General features: G+C 45.3%; 1 protein-coding gene across 1 annotated transcript in view; it reads left to right on the forward strand.

Annotated features, from left to right (window-relative positions):
* PMFBP1 (polyamine modulated factor 1 binding protein 1) overlaps positions 1-17,071 on the forward strand; it is a 355,442-nt gene that overhangs the window by 92,177 nt on the left and 246,194 nt on the right. The window contains exon 3 of the mRNA XM_074968998.1: positions 15,030-15,158. Within this exon, the coding sequence (XP_074825099.1) occupies positions 15,030-15,158 (129 nt within the window). The remainder of the gene's footprint in view (positions 1-15,029; positions 15,159-17,071) is intronic.

A 17,071-nucleotide genomic window follows, 5' to 3' on the forward strand; every position in this document is an offset into this window, starting at 1 on the left:
ATTTGTGGCAGCACATGTAGAGATGTTGTAGGAATATGGTACAGTGTGTGGGGCAGATTTGTTGCAGTTAATCATACTTATTTGTCCCATGTCAATAGTGTCTGTTGAATATTCTAATTTATGATCAAGGTTACTGGCCCTGTTGTTACTACTAAAATCAGAGGACCTGAATGTGTATTGTGACAAATCCTCCAAGATCACTAGAAGGCAGTGTGATGAATCTGCTAAGGGTGAATCTCCTGCTGCTCTTGACTGGAGGAGGATAGCTCAGGCAGGAGGAAAAGGTTCCATGGCAGCTGGAATCCTGAGACGGCAGTAGAGGTTCCTAGTGGCTGCTCAGGGTGATTTAGCTGAGGTTTCTGAAGGTGCTTGTGTCCTGTTGGTTTAAGAATAACAGGATTCCAAGAACTTGGGGTCACCAAATGAAATTAATAGGCAGCAGGTTTAAAACAAACAAAAGGAAGTATTTTTTCACATAGCGCACAGTCAAGCTGTGGAACTCCTTGCCAGAGGATGGTGTGAAGGCCAAGACGATAACAGGGTTCAAAAAAGAACTAGATAAGTTCATGGATGATAGGTCCATCAATGGCTATTGGCAGGGATAGTATCCCTACCCTCTGTTTTCCAGAAACTGGGAATGGGTGACAGGGGACGGATCACTTGATTACTCATTCTGTTTATTCCCTCTGGGGCACCTGGCATTGTCCATTGTTGGAAGACAGGATACTGGGCTAGATGGACCTTTGGTCTGACCCAGTATGGCCATGCTTATGTTAGAGTAAATAAACCAGTTCTTCTTTGAGTGGTTGCAGATATGAATTCCACACAGGTGTGCTTGTGCCAATGGCGCCAGACTTGGAGACTTTTCCCCCACAGCAGTACCCATGTGTGTGTGGCGGCAGAGGGTGGCACATGTACCTTCACTTCCTTGTGGCCACTCCTAAGGTAATATAAGGGTGGCGGTGCCCCAACCTCCCCTCAGATCCTTCTTACTGCCAGTGACCTTAGAGCTCCATATGTGTGTGTCTCCTCCTCATGCTTATTTTCTCTGTGTCACACTTGTGTCTCTGGGACTTCTTTTGTAAACAGTTTAATAGTTAGTACCCATGGTCTAGTATAGTTTCGAGCTAGTTAGTTTTTATAGTAATTTGTAGTACTGAGCCCCATGTGGGATGCAGCATTCTCTGGGCTTCAAACATTGCCCATCATGTGGGGTCTCTATCCCCAACAGTGACCCCCATACTAGCTGCTTGCTCTGTCTAGGTGAAGGTCACAGTAAGGAGAGATGTAACATCTGTTGATCCTTCAAAAAGGGAATGCAGATTGCAAGAGACCGTAATCTGTTGGGATAGCCTATGAGGCTTGTATTGGCACTGGGATCCACTTCAGCCAGTAGGACTAGCTGCCCTTAACCCTCTTCCACATTGTTTGTGGTAGCGAACAGAACCTTGGACTCTGATTCTTCCTTGAAAAGGGAAAGCTGTTGATCTGCATCCCCTTAGGTACCTTGGAAGAGGATCCCAAAATCAGATTGGGGATGTTCAGGAGAGATTCATCATCCTCTTCATCAAAGATGGGCTCAAAGATGGGCCCATAAGATTCAGGTCAAAGGCCTGGGATAGAGCTGAGCTGTGTCACCAGTTTTGTTTTTGTGCAGGTCACGGTCCAGGTTCAATGACTGATGGAGACTGGGTCTCGTGTAAATGTTCCCTCCAATACCTCTATTTCCACAAGTCATTCACAAACTGAAACAGGAAAATGTTAAGTTTATCCTCATTTCACAGGCCCAGCCAAGGCAGTGCTGGTTTTTGGATTTCCTCAATCTTTCAATTCATCCTCCTCACACTCTGTCTCTTCTCCCAGACTTCCTCTTGCAACTGAACAGTCGAACAGTGCATCTGAACTCAGGCACCCTCACAGCTTGGCATCTGGGTGGCTAGACCAAGAAGAAGAGCATACTGTGTAGTGGTTAAGGAGATCCTCCTCAATAATGGAAAGCAATCAGGTATCTGCTTATCTGACCAAGTGGAAAGGGTTTTCCATCTGGTCCACTAGTTGTGGGATACAACTTTCGGCAGCAAAGATCCAAGACATCCCAGAGTATCTTCGACACCTGAAGTAACCAGGCCTGTCTTTCAGTTCCATGAGAATGCGCTTGCAGAGATCTTAGCTATCCACCCTCCAGTCCAGGGACGATTGGTATTTTCCAGTGCTGTGATTCTTAGATTTCTTAAAGGTGTGACTTGTCGCTTCCCCCCTATCAAGGACTTGATGTCCCCTTGGGACCTCAGTATCATACTAGAAGCTCTAATGGGCCCACCATTTGAGTCTACGGCAACTTGTTCTTGGCCTCCGCTAAGTCAAAAGATTGCTTTCCTTATAGCCATAACATTGGCTAGGAGAACATTTGAGCTGCAAGCATTTTTTTGTTTTGTTCAATATCTTCATAAATGATCTGGAGGATGGTGTGGATTGCACCCTCAGCAAGTTTGCAGATGACACTAAACTGGGAGGAGAGGTAAATACGCTGGAGGGTAGGGACAGGATACAGAGGGACCTAGACAAATTGGAGGATTGGGCCAAAAGAAATCTGATGAAGTTCAACAAGGACAGGTGCAGAGTCCTGCACTTAGGACAGAAGAATCCAATGCACCGCTACAGACTAGGGACTGAATGGCTAGGCAGCAGTTCCGCAGAAAAGGACCTAGGGGTTACAGTGGACGAAAAACTGGATATGAGTCAACAGTGTGCCCTTGTTGCCAAGAAGGCCAATGGCATTTTGGGCTGTATAAGTAGGGGCATTGCCAGCAGATCGAGGGACGTGATCGTTCCCCTCTATTCGACACTGGTGAGGCCTCATCTGGAATACTGTGTCCAGTTTTGGGCCCCACACTACAAGAAGGATGTGGATAAATTGGAGAGAGTCCAGCGGAGGGCAACAAAAATGATTAGGGGACTGGAACACATGACTTATGAGGAGAGGCTGAGGGAACTGGGGATGTTTAGTCTACGGAAGAGAAGAATGAGGGGGGATTTGATAGCTGCTTTCAACTACCTGAAAGGGGGTTCCAAAGAAGATGGCTCTAAACTGTTCTCAGTGGTAGCAGATGACAGAACAAGGAGTAATGGTCTCCAGTTGCAGTGGGGGAGATTTAGGTTGGATATTAGGAAAAACTTTCACTAGGAGGGTGGTGAAACACTGGAATGCGTTACCTAGGGAGGTGGTGGAATCTCCTTCCTTAGAAGTTTTTAAGGTCAGGCTTGACAAAGCCCTGGCTGGGATGATTTAATTGGGGATCGGTCCTGCTTTGAGGAGGGGGTTGGATTAGATGACCTCCTGAGGTCCCTTCCACCCCTGATATTCTATGATTCTATGATTCATTGATGGTGGGTCCTCCTTATACAATGTTCTCCAAAGTAGCTTTACGACCATACCTGAAGTTTTTACCTTGGACCAGCTTTTCATTTAAACCAGGCAGTATATCTTCTGGTCTTCTTCCCAAACCTGCATGCTAGCAGAGACTAGGAATGTCTATGTGACTTAGGCCTGGTCTACACTACAAGTTTATGTCGAATTTAGCAGTGTTAAATTGAATTAACTTTGTACCCATCCACACAACGAAGCCATTTTTGTTGACATGAAGGGCTCTTAAAATCGATTTCTGTACTCCTCCCCGACAAGGGGATTAGCACTGAAATCGACATCGCCATTTCAAATTAGGGTTAGTGTGGATGCAATTCGACAGTATTGACCTCTGGGAGCTATCCCACAGTGCACCTTTGTGACCGCTCTGGACAGCAATCTGAATTCGGATGCACTGGCCAGGTGTACAGGAAAAGCCTCGGGAACTTTTGAATCTCATTTCCTGTTTGGCCAGGGGAGCTCATCAGCACAGGTGACCATGCAGAGCTCATCAACACAGGTAACCATGCAGTCCCAGAATCAAAAAAGAGCTCCAGCATGCACCAAATGGGAGGTACTGGATCTGATCGCTGAATGGGGAGATGAATCCGTGCTATCAGAACTACGTTCCAAAAGACGAAATGCCAAAACATTTCAAAAAATCTCCAAGGCCATGAGGGACAGAGGCTACATCAGGGACACAACACAGTGCCGCGTGAAACTTAAGGAGCTCAGACAAGCATACCAGAAAACCAAAGACTCGAATGGATGCTCCGGGACAGAGCCCCAGACATGCCATTTCTACGCTGAGCTGCATGCAATTCTAGGCGGGGCCTCCACCACTACCCCACCCCGTCCATGGACTCTGATGATGGGGTACTCTCTGCCATGCCTGAGGATTTTGGGGACGGGGAAGATGATGAGGAGGAGGAGCTTGAGGAGAGCACACAGCACACTGTTCTCCCCGACAGCCAGGATCTTTTTGTCACCCTGACTGAAATACCCTCCCAACCCAACCAAGCCAAAGTAGGGACCTCTGATGAGTGTACCTTTTAAAATATAATACATGTTTTAAAAGCAAGTGTTTTTTAATGATTAATTTGCCTTCAGGACTTGGGACGGATTCGTGGCCAGTACAGCTACTGGAAAAGTCTGTTAGCGTGTCTGGGGATGGAGCGGAAATCCTCCAGGGACATCTCAATGAAGCTTTCCTGGAGGTACTCTAAAAGCCTTTGCAGAAGGTTTCTGGGGAGAGCAGCCTTATTCCGTCCTCCATGGTAGGACACTTTACTTGCTACTAGCATGGTATGGTAATCTGGTATCGTTGTATGACAAAGCCTGGCAGCGTATGGTCCTGGTGTTTGCTGGCATTCAAGCAACATCCGTTCTTTATCTCTCTGTGTTATCCTCAGGAGAGTGATATCGTTCATGGTAACTTGGTTGAAATAAGGGAATTTAATTAAGGAGACATTCAGAGGTGGCCGTTCCTACTGGGCTGTTTGCCTGTGGCTGAAAAGAAATCCACCCCGCAGTTAGCCAAGCAGTGGTGGGGGTGGCCATTGGAGCTGAGCTGTTCGCGTTTGGCTGGCAGTGATCTTCTCTGATACGAACCATGCGGTGGGGGGAGGGGTAAAAGGATCATTCCAGAGAATTGGATCGGGGGGTGGTTAGTTTGGTTTCTGCTGCTGCACGTTAACATGAAAACTGCAGCACTAAATGGCCAACTTTGCTTGGTATGGGAAAGGAGGGCGCTGCTGTTATGAAAGTTGCAGAAGCCAAAAAGACTGTGGCTTACCATGGCCGCCTGTAAGCTGAATTCTGTTGCCCGGCCCTGCGTGTGTGATTTCTAACTGCAGGCACTCAATATAAGATGCAAAATGCAACCTTGTACCGAAATCACATGTGCTATGTAATGTGAATAGTATTGTTTACCGTGAAAGAGTATAGCCATTGTTCTGTAAAATGTATCTTTTTAAATACTTCTTTAAATACTTTTTTTCCTCCCGCAGCTGCAAATGTTTCAAGCCTCCCTCCTTCGTCCCAAAGGCTATCTCAGATAAGGCGGCAAAAAAAATGTACACGCGATGAAATGTTCTCTGAGCTCATGCAGTCGTCTGGCACTGACAGAGCTCAGCAGAATGTGTGGAGGGACGCAGTAGCACAGTACAGGAAAGTGGCCAAGGAACGTGAGGACAGGAGGGACGATCGAGATGAGAGGTGGCGGCAGGAAGATCAGAGGAGGCAGGATGCAATGCTGGGGCTACTGCGGGATCAAACGGCCATGCTCTGGCGTCTGGTGGAGGTTCAGGAACAGCAGCAGGATCACAGATTGCCGCTGCAGCCCCTGTTTAACCGCCCTCCCTTCTCCCCAAGTTCCATAGCCTCCTCACACAGATGCCCAAGAAGCTCCAGGCACCCAACCACTCCACCCCAGTGGACAACCCAAGCAACAGAAGGCTGTCATTCAACAGGTTTTGAAGTGGCCTTTTCCTTCCCTCCTACCCTCCTCCCACACCCCACCTGGGCTACCTTGTGAGTTATCTCCCTATTTTTATAATCAATTAATAAAGAATACATGGTTTTTAAACGATAGTGACTTTATTTCCTTTGCAAGCAAGCTGTGATCGAAGGGGGGAGAGCAGGTGGCTTACAGGGAATTAGAGTCAACGAAGGGGGCGGGTTTTCATCAGGAAGAAACAAACAGAAGTGTCGCACGTACCCTGGCCAGTCATGAAACTGGTTTTCAAAGCTTCTCTGATGTGCAGCGCTTCCTGCTGTGCTCTTCTAATCACCCTGGTGTCTGGATGTGTGTATTCAGCGGCCAGGCGATTTGCCTTAACCTCCCACCCCACCATAAACGTCTCCCCCTTACTCTCACAGAGTTTTGGAGCACACAGCAAGCAGCAATAACAATGGGAATATTGGTTTCGCTGAGGTCTTAGCGAGTCAGTAAACTGCGCCAGCGACCCTTTAAACGTCCAAATGCACACTCTACCACCATTCTGCACTTGCTCAGCCTATAGTTGAACAGCTCCTGACTACTGTCCAGGGTGCCTGTGTATGGCTTCATGAGCCAGGGCATTAAGGGGTAGGCTGGGTCCCCAAGGATAACTATAGGCATTTCAACATCCCCAACAGTTATTTGCTGGCCTGGAAAGTAAATCCCTTCCTGCAGCTGTTTAAACAGACTAGAGTTCCTGAACATGCGAGTGTCATGAACCTTTCCCAGCCATCCCACGTTGCTGTTGGTGAAACGTCCCTTGTGATCCACCAGTGCTTGCAGCACCACTGAAAAGTACCCCTTGCGGTTTATGTACTAGCTGGCTTAGTGCTCAGGGTGCCAAGATAGGGATATTGGTTCCATCTATGGCCCCACCACAGTTAGGGAATCCCATTGCAGCAAAGCCATCCACTATGACCTGCACATTTTCCAGACTCTCTACCCTTGATAGCAGCAGCTCAATGATTGCATTGGCTACTTGCATTACAGCAGCCCCCACAGTAGATTTGCCCACTTCAAATTGATTACTGACTGACTGGTAGCTGTCTGGCATTGCAAGCTTCCACAGGGCTATTGCCTCTCGCTTCTCAACTGTGAGGGATGCTCTCATCTTGGTATTCTTGCACCTCAGGGCAGGGGAAAGCAAGTCACAAAGTTCCATGGAAGTGCCCTTATGCATGCAAAAGTTTCGGAGCCACTGGGAATCATCCCAGACCTGCAACACTAACCAGTCTGTGCTTGTTTCCCGAGCCCAGAATCGGCGTTCCACAGCATGAGCCTGTCCCATTAACACCATGATCTCCAACTTGCCGGGGACCGCGGTTTTAGGGAAATCTGTGTCCATGTCCTCATCACTCTCGTCACCGCGCTGCCGTCGCCTCCTCTCCTGGTTTTTCGGGTTCTGGTTCTGCATAAACCGCATGATAATGCGCGAGGTGTTTACAATGTTCATAACTGCTGTGGTGAACTGAACGAGCTCCATGCTTGCCGCACTATGGCATCTGCTTGGGCAATCCAGGGAAAAGGGCGCGAAATGATTGTCTGCCGTTGCTTTCACGGAGGGAGGGTTGACTGACGACATTTACCCATAACCACCCGCGACAAATTTTTGGCCCCATCAGGCATTGGGAGCTCAGCCCAGAATTCCTATGGGCAGCTGGGACTACAGGAACTGTGGGATAGCTACCCACAGTGCACTGCTCGGAATATCGACGCTTGCCACAGTACTGTGGACGTACACCGCCGAATTAATGTGCTTAGTGTGGATGCATGCACTTGACTTTATACAATCTGTTCCCAAAATCGACTTCTGTAAAATTGGAGTAATTTTGTAGCGTAGACAAGGTTAGAGATTGGGAGAGTGCTGGTTTTTTATCTGGACAGGTCCAAGTCCTTCAGTCTCCTTGCCTTTTTGTGTCCTATACAGATCACATGAAAGGCTTGACAGTGTCAGAACAAAATCTCTCTCACTGGACCACCTCCTGCATTACAATGCCATATGATGTAGCCAATATTCCTCTTCTTCAAAGACTCTTACCCCATTCTACAAGGGCCCAGGCTCCATCAATTGCTTTCCTCAAGGATGCTCCCATTCTGGACATCTGTAGGGCTGCTATTTGGTCATAGAATCATAGAATCATAGAATATCAGGGTTGGAAGGGACCCCAGAAGGTCATCTAGTCCAACCCCCTGCTCGAAGCAGGACCAATTCCCAGTTAAGTCATCCCAGCCAGGGCTTTGTCAAGCCTGACCTTAAAAACCTCTAAGGAAGGAGATTCTACCACCTCCCTAGGTAACGCATTCCAGTGTTTCACCATCCTCTTAGTGAAAAAGTTTTTCCTAATATCCAATCTAAACCTCCCCCATTGCAACTTGAGACCATTACTCCTCGTTCTGTCATCTGCTACCATTGAGAACAGTCTAGAGCCATCCTCTTTGGAACCCCCTTTCAGGTAGTTGAAAGCAGCTATCAAATCCCCCCTCAATCTTCTCTTCTGCAGACTAAACAATCCCAGCTCCCTCAGCCTCTCTTCATAAGTCATGTGCTCTAGACCCCTAATCATTTTTGTTGCCCTTCGCTGGACTCTCTCCAATTTATCCACATCCTTCTTGTAGTGTGGGGCCCAAAACTGGACACAGTACTCCAGATGAGGCCTCACCAGTGTCGAATAGAGGGGAACGATCACATCCCTCGATCTGCTCGCTATGCCCCTACTTATACATCCCAAAATGCCATTGGCCTTCTTGGCAACAAGGGCACACTGTTGACTCATATCCAGCTTCTCGTCCACTGTCACCCCTAGGTCCTTTTCCGCAGAACTGCTGCCTAGCCATTCGGTCCCTAGTCTGTAGCGGTGCATTGGATTCTGCCATCCTAAGTGCAGGACCCTGCACTTATCCTTATTGAACCTCATCAGATTTCTTTTGGCCCAATCCTCCAATTTGTCTAGGTCCTTCTGTATCCTATCCCTCCCCTCCAGCGTATCTACCACTCCTCCCAGTTTAGTATCATCTGCAAATTTGCTGAGAGTGCAATCCACACCATCCTCCAGATCATTTATGAAGATATTGAACAAAACCGGCTCCAGGACCGACCCCTGGGGCACTCCACTTGACACCGGCTGCCAACTAGACATGGAGCCATTTATCACTACCCGTTGAGCCCGACAATCTAGCCAGCTTTCTACCCACCTTATAGTGCATTCATCTAGCCCATACTTCCTTAACTTGCTGACAAGAATACTGTGGGAGACCATGTCAAAAGCTTTGCTAAAGTCAAGAAACAATACATCCACTGCTTTCCCTTCATCCACAGAACCAGTAATCTCATCATAAAAGGCGATTAGATTAGTCAGGCATGACCTTCCCTTGGTGAATCCATGCTGACTGTTCCTGATCACTTTCCTCTCATGTAAGTGCTTCAGGATTGATTCTTTGAGGACCTGCTCCATGATTTTTCCAGGGACTGAGGTGAGGCTGACTGGCCTGTAGTTCCCAGGATCCTCCTTCTTCCCTTTTTTAAAGATTGGCACTACATTAGCCTTTTTCCAGTCATCCGGGACTTCCCCCGTTCGCCACGAGTTTTCAAAGATAATGGCCAAGGGCTCTGCAATCACAGCCGCCAATTCCTTCAGCACTCTCGGATGTAACTCGTCCGGCCCCATGGACTTGTGCACGTCCAGCTTTTCTAAATAGTCCCTAACCACCTCTATCTCCACAGAGGGCTGGCCATCTCTTCCCCATTCTGTGATGCCCAGCGCAGCAGTCTGGGAGCTGACCTTGTTAGTGAAAACAGAGGCAAAAAAAGCATTGAGTACATTAGCTTTTTCCACATCCTCTGTCACTAGGTTGCCTCCCTCATTCAGTAAGGGACCCACACTTTCCTTGGCTTTCTTCTTGTTGCCAACATACCTGAAGAAACCCTTCTTGTTACTCTTGACATCTCTTGACATCTGGTCCTCAGTACATACATTTGCTCAGCATAATGCAGTCACAATGGCCTCTGGGTCGGATGTGAACTTTGGCAAAGTTGTATTTTAATCATTGTTCAAGTAGACTCTGAACCCATCTCCAAACAGTACTGCCTGGGAGTCATCTGAGTGGAGTACACATCTGCAATCACTTGAAGAAGTTGAAATGGTTATGTACCTGTTCTGTAACTTGTTCTTTGAGATGTGAGTGCAGACATGTATTCCACAATCAATCCTCCATCCTCTTTCCAAGGGAGTCTTTAGCCACTCACTCTGGTGCAAAGGAACTGAGGGGCATTGGGGTGGTGCTGCCCTTATATTGTCTTGGAAGGGGCCATAGGAGGCATAGGGCATGGGATCCATGAGGCGGTGTAGGGCACATGCCTCACACTGATGGGTACTGCTGTGGGGGAAAAGGTCTCCAACTAGTGCCTTCGTCACAAATGCACCTGAGTGCAATACGTCTGAACCCACTTCCCAAAGAACAACAGTTACAGAACTGCTAAGTAACCATTTTTATACCATACCTGATTCTGTGACACCAGTTTCTCTCCAGCAGTGGAGATGGACCTAGTTCAAGACCCCATTATTGAGTATTGTTTTGCTGAGATGCAACAGAACCCTTACAAAGAGCTAGGCTTGTGGAATATTCAGGTTCTGAGGTAAACCTAGAAAAGTTAAAAAATTCTTAAGAAAAAGTTAAGTATACTTCTTAAATATGACATGGGGGGAGGAGCAAGGGGAGCTTAGTTATACATCCTTTCTTTATAGGTTATGTCTATGGAATAGAGTTACCAAGGTTAATATAACTGACCTCTGTATTTCCAGTAAACATAAGGAGAATATAAGGTCTTTCATGATATATGGAATCACATACTTTTTAAAAGGCATTTATTACGTAAAACAACTGCAACTGGCTTCTACACAGCTTCAGTACCAGCCTTTGTCTTTGTTGTTTACCAGGAACCACATGCGGCCTGGATCTCTCTAAAGCATACAGAGACATCAAGCGACTGAATAATATATGGCAAATAAACATATAATTAAATATGTAGGTAACAACACAACTGCCATTCATCTATTCTTTTTAAAGCTTCAGGTGGAAACCAGTTCTAGGTCATATCCCTTTCAGCAGCATTAAGGTATCTAGACACTGGATTTGGTCATTGCTCCACACAAACAAAGTTTAAAAAACAGTTATCTGTCATTATACAACAGGCTGAAGAAATGCAGGTTTTATCTCTGAAGAAAACAGTAAAGCAGTCAACACAGAAAAGTTGCTAAATACATAATCCACGTGTCTGAATTAATCACTGTGGTGGAGATGAGGAATTGTTTTCTGAATGTCAACTTTTATATGATGAGCCCTTATAAAAGTTTAGGCTTCCCCACCACAGTAATCCTTCCTACACTTGTTGAGAGGGATATGGGACTTAAAAGGCCAGGAGTCCAGACAGTAGTTTTTCCCAAATAACAGCAGTTTCTTGTGAAGTTAAGTGGTATACTGCGCATTTGGATAAAAAGAGAAATGGAAAGAAATATACAACTTGCTTCAAACAGGAGATATTACCTATGGATCAAGACTGAACCCTTCGTGGTGTCGTCAGGGCAGTCCAGATTTCATATGGCTATTTTATAAGTGGGAACTATGGAGGACTGCATTAGAAGAAAATGGCTTACGAATCAGCTGACAAATGGTTGAATACATGCAATGCTTCATTGAGAGGGACAACAAGAAGTCAATAAAACTAGATGGCACAGGGTTAAAGACCATGCAACAGTTTAAATACTTCAGTTCAGTGTTGAGCTATGATGGGAATGTGGATGCGGGTGTTAGGAGCTGCATGAAGAGCTCTTGGCGTAAGTGGAGGGAGTTGACAGGAATTCTCTGCAATAAGAATATGCCAAGTAAACTAAAGAGCAAAGTATGTAAGATCATGATTAGGCCAGCCATGACATACAGGTTGGAATGCTGGCCAATGAGAAAAAGAGAAGAACAACTACTTCACACTGCCAAAATGAGAATGCTCAGGTGGATGCTGCGTAAGACGAGAGCTCATAGGCTACACAATGAAATAGTATGAATCATAGTGCTCCCAGAATAGCTGAAGGAGTATCAACTGAGATGGCTGGGTCATGTGAAACAATGAGATGTGGGATATATTGGTCAGAGAGTACAAAAGCTAGTAGTCACAGGACAAAGGCCTAGAAAAAATGTGATTTGAGACACTGAAGTAAGACATCAAGGTTGATGGCTGCTTGGAAGATGCACTTGACAAGAATGCTGGGAGGCGAAGAGCAAGAGCTGCCAAAACCTGACTGAAGGGTGTGATGCTATATGATTGAAATATGACCATGTATATCATTGATATTGCCACTGTTAGACAATTGCAACAAATCTTGTACTAAGTATATCATGTAAGGTGTCAATGGAAAAATTATTTGCTAAAGATGATTATCCTGTTTAATCGTTTTGTATCTGAAGTGATGAATATTGGCTATATATCTGTATCACCATTGTGTTTGTTCCTGGGGTAACACCCACAAAGTAGTTTACATCCAGTCTAGCCAGCATATTGTGAATGGACTATTCAAGTTGCTGGCCCATCAAAGACACTTAACTCTCACAGTGGGCCATGGAAGAAACTCATTCCGCCCAGATGGCTCTTCCTGCCGATGCCTTAGCCTCCAAGTGGCCAGTGGCTGCCCCTGTGAGTCAGTAAGCCATGTAAAAGCATGTGACCCTGAACTCCATATTGTGCCAGTAATTTTCCACAAACTGTGTTGTGGGCTTTTGTTTGGGACAGTAAAATTCCAGGCACGTGGCAGAGGGTATAAAAGACCCTGTAAACATATCCATGGTGCCTCTTCTCTGCTCTGATTCTCTGGACTGTGGACTTACATCTAAAATGAGCATTGTGATCTATGGACTGAGGAGCTTCCAATCTTTTGGAAGTTACCAGAGACTGTACAAGCCAGCCGTCTGAAACATCACTGCTACACACCTGATATAAGAACTTTGCAATGATTATATGTGTGGCTGGTCTCTTGGGATCAGACGAACCCTTTGTTTGATGAAATTGGTTTTCAATAACCACTCATCATAGAGTCTAGTGTCTGGGTGGTGAAATAAGGGCTGTAATGCCTAAGGAGATTGCATTTTTGACTTCTTGTTAACCAATGTGGTGAGACAGAAGTTTACTTTTGTTACTGGCTTTGTATAATCTAATGATAGATTAACCACCAGTGTGGGGTGAGTTTGCCCTATTTCTCAGCAGTTTGTCCTGAATCTGACATTCTCAGCTGTTGAACCACTGCTAAGCCAGCACTCTGATCACTTAAACACCAATTATTTCGCCTGGGTGGACCTGACTCTCCCTAATTGGCAGATTAGAATGGGCTGGGGAGGACTGAAGAGGTAATTAGCCCATTAGTGCAGAGAGTAGAGGGCTGCACAGGATGGAAATACTGGGAGAGAGGCAGGCTAGAGACCTGAGGAGGAACTGATATTGTAAATTCTGTGGTGGATGGATCAGTAAAGGTGGTGAGAATTCAATTTAAGTAAACTAAATGGTGGTATTTATTACTGGAAAGTCTCCAAACACTCTGTGTAAACAGAGGAGAGGACAGGAGCAGGACCTTGCCCTGTCACACTCTAAGAGAGGAGAAATTGAAGAAGACTAAAAGAGAAAAACAAATGTGTAACTTTAGTAATAAGTCAGTGCATCCCAGACTCTCTCTGTTTCTGCCTTATTTGCAAAACCTGAACCATCCTCTGCAATGGACTGTGAAGCAGAACCTCTTCACCCACTCCAGCTTTTCCACAGATTCATCTTCTGCTCTTAAGAGAGATCCTCCTTAGCAATCCAAGTGACCAAGGGTCATGTGTGCTGAGCTAATGCCAATGTTAAACATTTTCCTTTCTGCCAGATCTCAAAGCTCTCAGCAAAAGCATGTCAGTGCCAGAGCCTTCCAACACCAACCTCCTTCCCAAAAGCCAGCTGCAACAAAAGAACAAATGTTTGTTTTTAAGGCTCTTTGTTTACCCAGTCAGGGTTAAACTGGCTTCTATCCCTGAGGTTCTGCTGATGTGTCGTAATATCTTAAGGCACCTGCTTTGAAAGTCCTGGTTCAGAGATCCACTGTAACAGGGTTTCCTAAACTGTGGTACACATACCCCGGTACTGAACTATGGAGTTCGTAAGTAATCTAATTGCTATGGTTGTTGCTGCTGGGGCACCAAGAGGGGCACAGGCAAAGCTGGATTAGCACCAAAAAACCCCTGCATTTTTACTGGACTCTGTTGTTCTAGTGTTTTGGATTTTTTTCCCTTGAATGATGTAGCCAGAGGGCCAAGTCACTGCAATAACCAAACCAGGCTGGAAGGTCAAGCGAGCCAACATGAATGAGGGGAAGCTGAGGCAGAAGCTAGCCCAAAGCCAGACCAGGTTGACAGCCCTGCTACGGTGCCTGAGAAAAACTACAGTGAGCACAGTGTTTCACCATAGTACATCCTGTTAGGTTTCTATCAAGCTTTTCTTGACCAGTGCAGACACAGCCTAACCATGCCATAACCTGGTTTACAAAGCTGTTAATTAGGCTGGTTTCTGCACTGTTTATTCCTAAAGGTTAAATTACAGACTGTGGGACTGGCCCATTTAGATACCTGGTGATTTCCAGTTTGGAAGAGGAGTCCTTTTCTTCACAGCTACTAGAACAATACTAGTTCTTTATGTTTCCGCCAGGTCTCCCGATACCCCCTGTCCAAAGCTGGATATCTAGTACTTCAGTCCAAACTTCGTTACATGATTGTGCAAACCTCTTTTTAGAGTATCAGGAGAGATCACTGCTTGTTATTACCAACTCTTTTTAAAAGACTCAGTCTCTAGTTGGTGCACGTAGCAAGTCTGCATAACCATGTGTTCCTGTCACAGTTATCTTCGTTCTTCTGTCCCTAGTCCCTTCGTTTGTCTCTCACGCTTGTTGATGTGCCTTGTCTTTAGCTTGTAGGCTATTTGTGGCTGGGGCTGTCTCATACTATGTGTGTATATAGCACCTAATACAAGAGGGCCCTGGTCTGGTTGGGGCATTTGCATGCAACTGTCAAATAGATATTCATGATAATTTACAGATGAGCTACTTTTTGCCTTTACAGATGAAGGTGAGGCTTCTCCAGTCCTACATAATGGACCTGAGTGACCAGAATAGTGTCTTAGTTCAGACGATGGAAGAGCTGGAGGGAGAGTCTGAGTGGAAGGTGGCTACGCTAGAGGCAGAGCTTCAGGTACTGTTTGCTATACCTGGATGTACCAAAGGAAGTGTGCTGTGCTCCTCTGTTTGCAGAGCATTCGGTAAACCCCCTAACAATGCCTATGGGACTACTTATCTCTTTCTCTTTTAATGCTACAGTATATGTGTGTGTTATGAGAAACTTCCTTTCTAGGCCTGGTCTTTGATGAGTTAACTACAGTGCCTTGACTGGACCTACTTTTCTTTTTAATCCTCGCCCCATCCTGCTCCAGTTATTTTGCATATTGTATGTGTAACAAAATATGAGAATGGGGTCTGGTTTGGGTGATGGTTTATGCTTTTAACTGTTTTCAACATTTCATATATTTTGGGGTATATATGGTTGTCCCAGATTTTTCATGCTAAAATATAAAATATAGACGACACCAAGCTAGGAGAGATTGCAAGCACTTTAGAGGACAGGATTAGAATTCAAAAAGACTTGACAAATTGGAGAATTGGTCTGAAATCAACAAGATGAAATTCAATAAAGATAAATGCTAAGTACTTAACTTAGGAAGGAAAAATAAAATGCACCATTACAACATGGGGAATAACTAACTAGTTGGGAGCAGTGCTTAAAAGGATCTGGAGTTATAGTGGGGCACAAATTGAATATGAGTCAGCAATGTGGTGGAGTGGTGAAAAAGGCTAACATCATTCTGGGGTGTAATAAGAGGAGTGTTGTATGTAAGACTCAGGAGGTAATTGTCCTATTCTACTTGGCATTCATGAGGCCTCAGTGGGAGTACTGTGTCCAATTCTGGACACTGCACTTTAGGAAGGATGTGGACAAACTGGAGAGAATCCAGAGGAGAGCAACAAAAATGAGAAATGGTTTAGAAAACCTGATCTATGAGGAAAAGTTTAAAAAAAAACCTGAGGATGTTTGTGTGGGGAAAAGAAGACTCGGGGGGACCTGATAACAGTTTTCAAATGCATTAAAGGCTGTTGTAAAGAGGACAGGGATCAGTTGGTCTCCTTGTCCACTGAAGATGGGACAAGAAGTAATGGGCTTACTCCGCAGCAAGTGAGACTTCTTAGATATTAGCAAAAACTTTCTAACTGTAAGGGTAGTTATATTCTGGAATAGTCTTCTGGGGTGATCGTGGAATATCCGTCATTGGAGGTTATTAAGAACAGATTGGACAAACACCTGTCAGGGATGATTTAGGTTTACTTGGCCCTGCCTCAGTGCAGGGGTTGGAATTTGATGACCTCTCGAGGTCCTTTCCAGGCCTATATTTTTATTATTCTGTGTCTATAAACTCTGTGGTTACTGACATAGAACAGAGCCTAACCCAGAAGTTGATGACAATATCTCATAGCTATTGGATCAGTGGTAACTTGTCTATCTCAAACCTCTAAGTCAGTGATACTCAGACTGAGGCTCACGAGAGACAGCGGCTCTTTAATGTGTCTCCTACGGCTCTTTGCAGCACCTGATATTAAAACACTGTGTCATTTAATTGTTAACCAGTCAGGATGCCATTACTATGTTATTAACCAATTGTAGTGGATAAAATAATAATACTTGGTCAGTCCTTTTGCTGAGAGAATTTTATTTATATATATATAATATTAAATGAAACCATGAATTTACACTTTTATGGCTCTTTTGGGTAATATTGATCACAAATTTGCTCCTGAACCACTGAGGTCTAAGCGTCACTGCTCTACGTGATGCTTTTGGGGTCCTTGCAGATTGAGCCTTGATGATAGGAAGGTGTGAAGAGAGACGAGGTTGGTGGACAGTGCCATGTCCTCATCAAGATGGAGTGGCCATCTGTGATTAACTTCTGGTCAAACCTTTTAGCAAGACAGCAATTGATAGGCATAGACGGAGAGAAGCAGAATGTAGGCCTTCACAATATGATAGGAAGACTTCATACTTACATAGAGCTTGCA

This window comes from Natator depressus, chromosome 12 (genome assembly GCF_965152275.1).
Source record: "Natator depressus isolate rNatDep1 chromosome 12, rNatDep2.hap1, whole genome shotgun sequence".
NCBI classification, from domain to species: Eukaryota; Metazoa; Chordata; order Testudines; family Cheloniidae; genus Natator; species Natator depressus.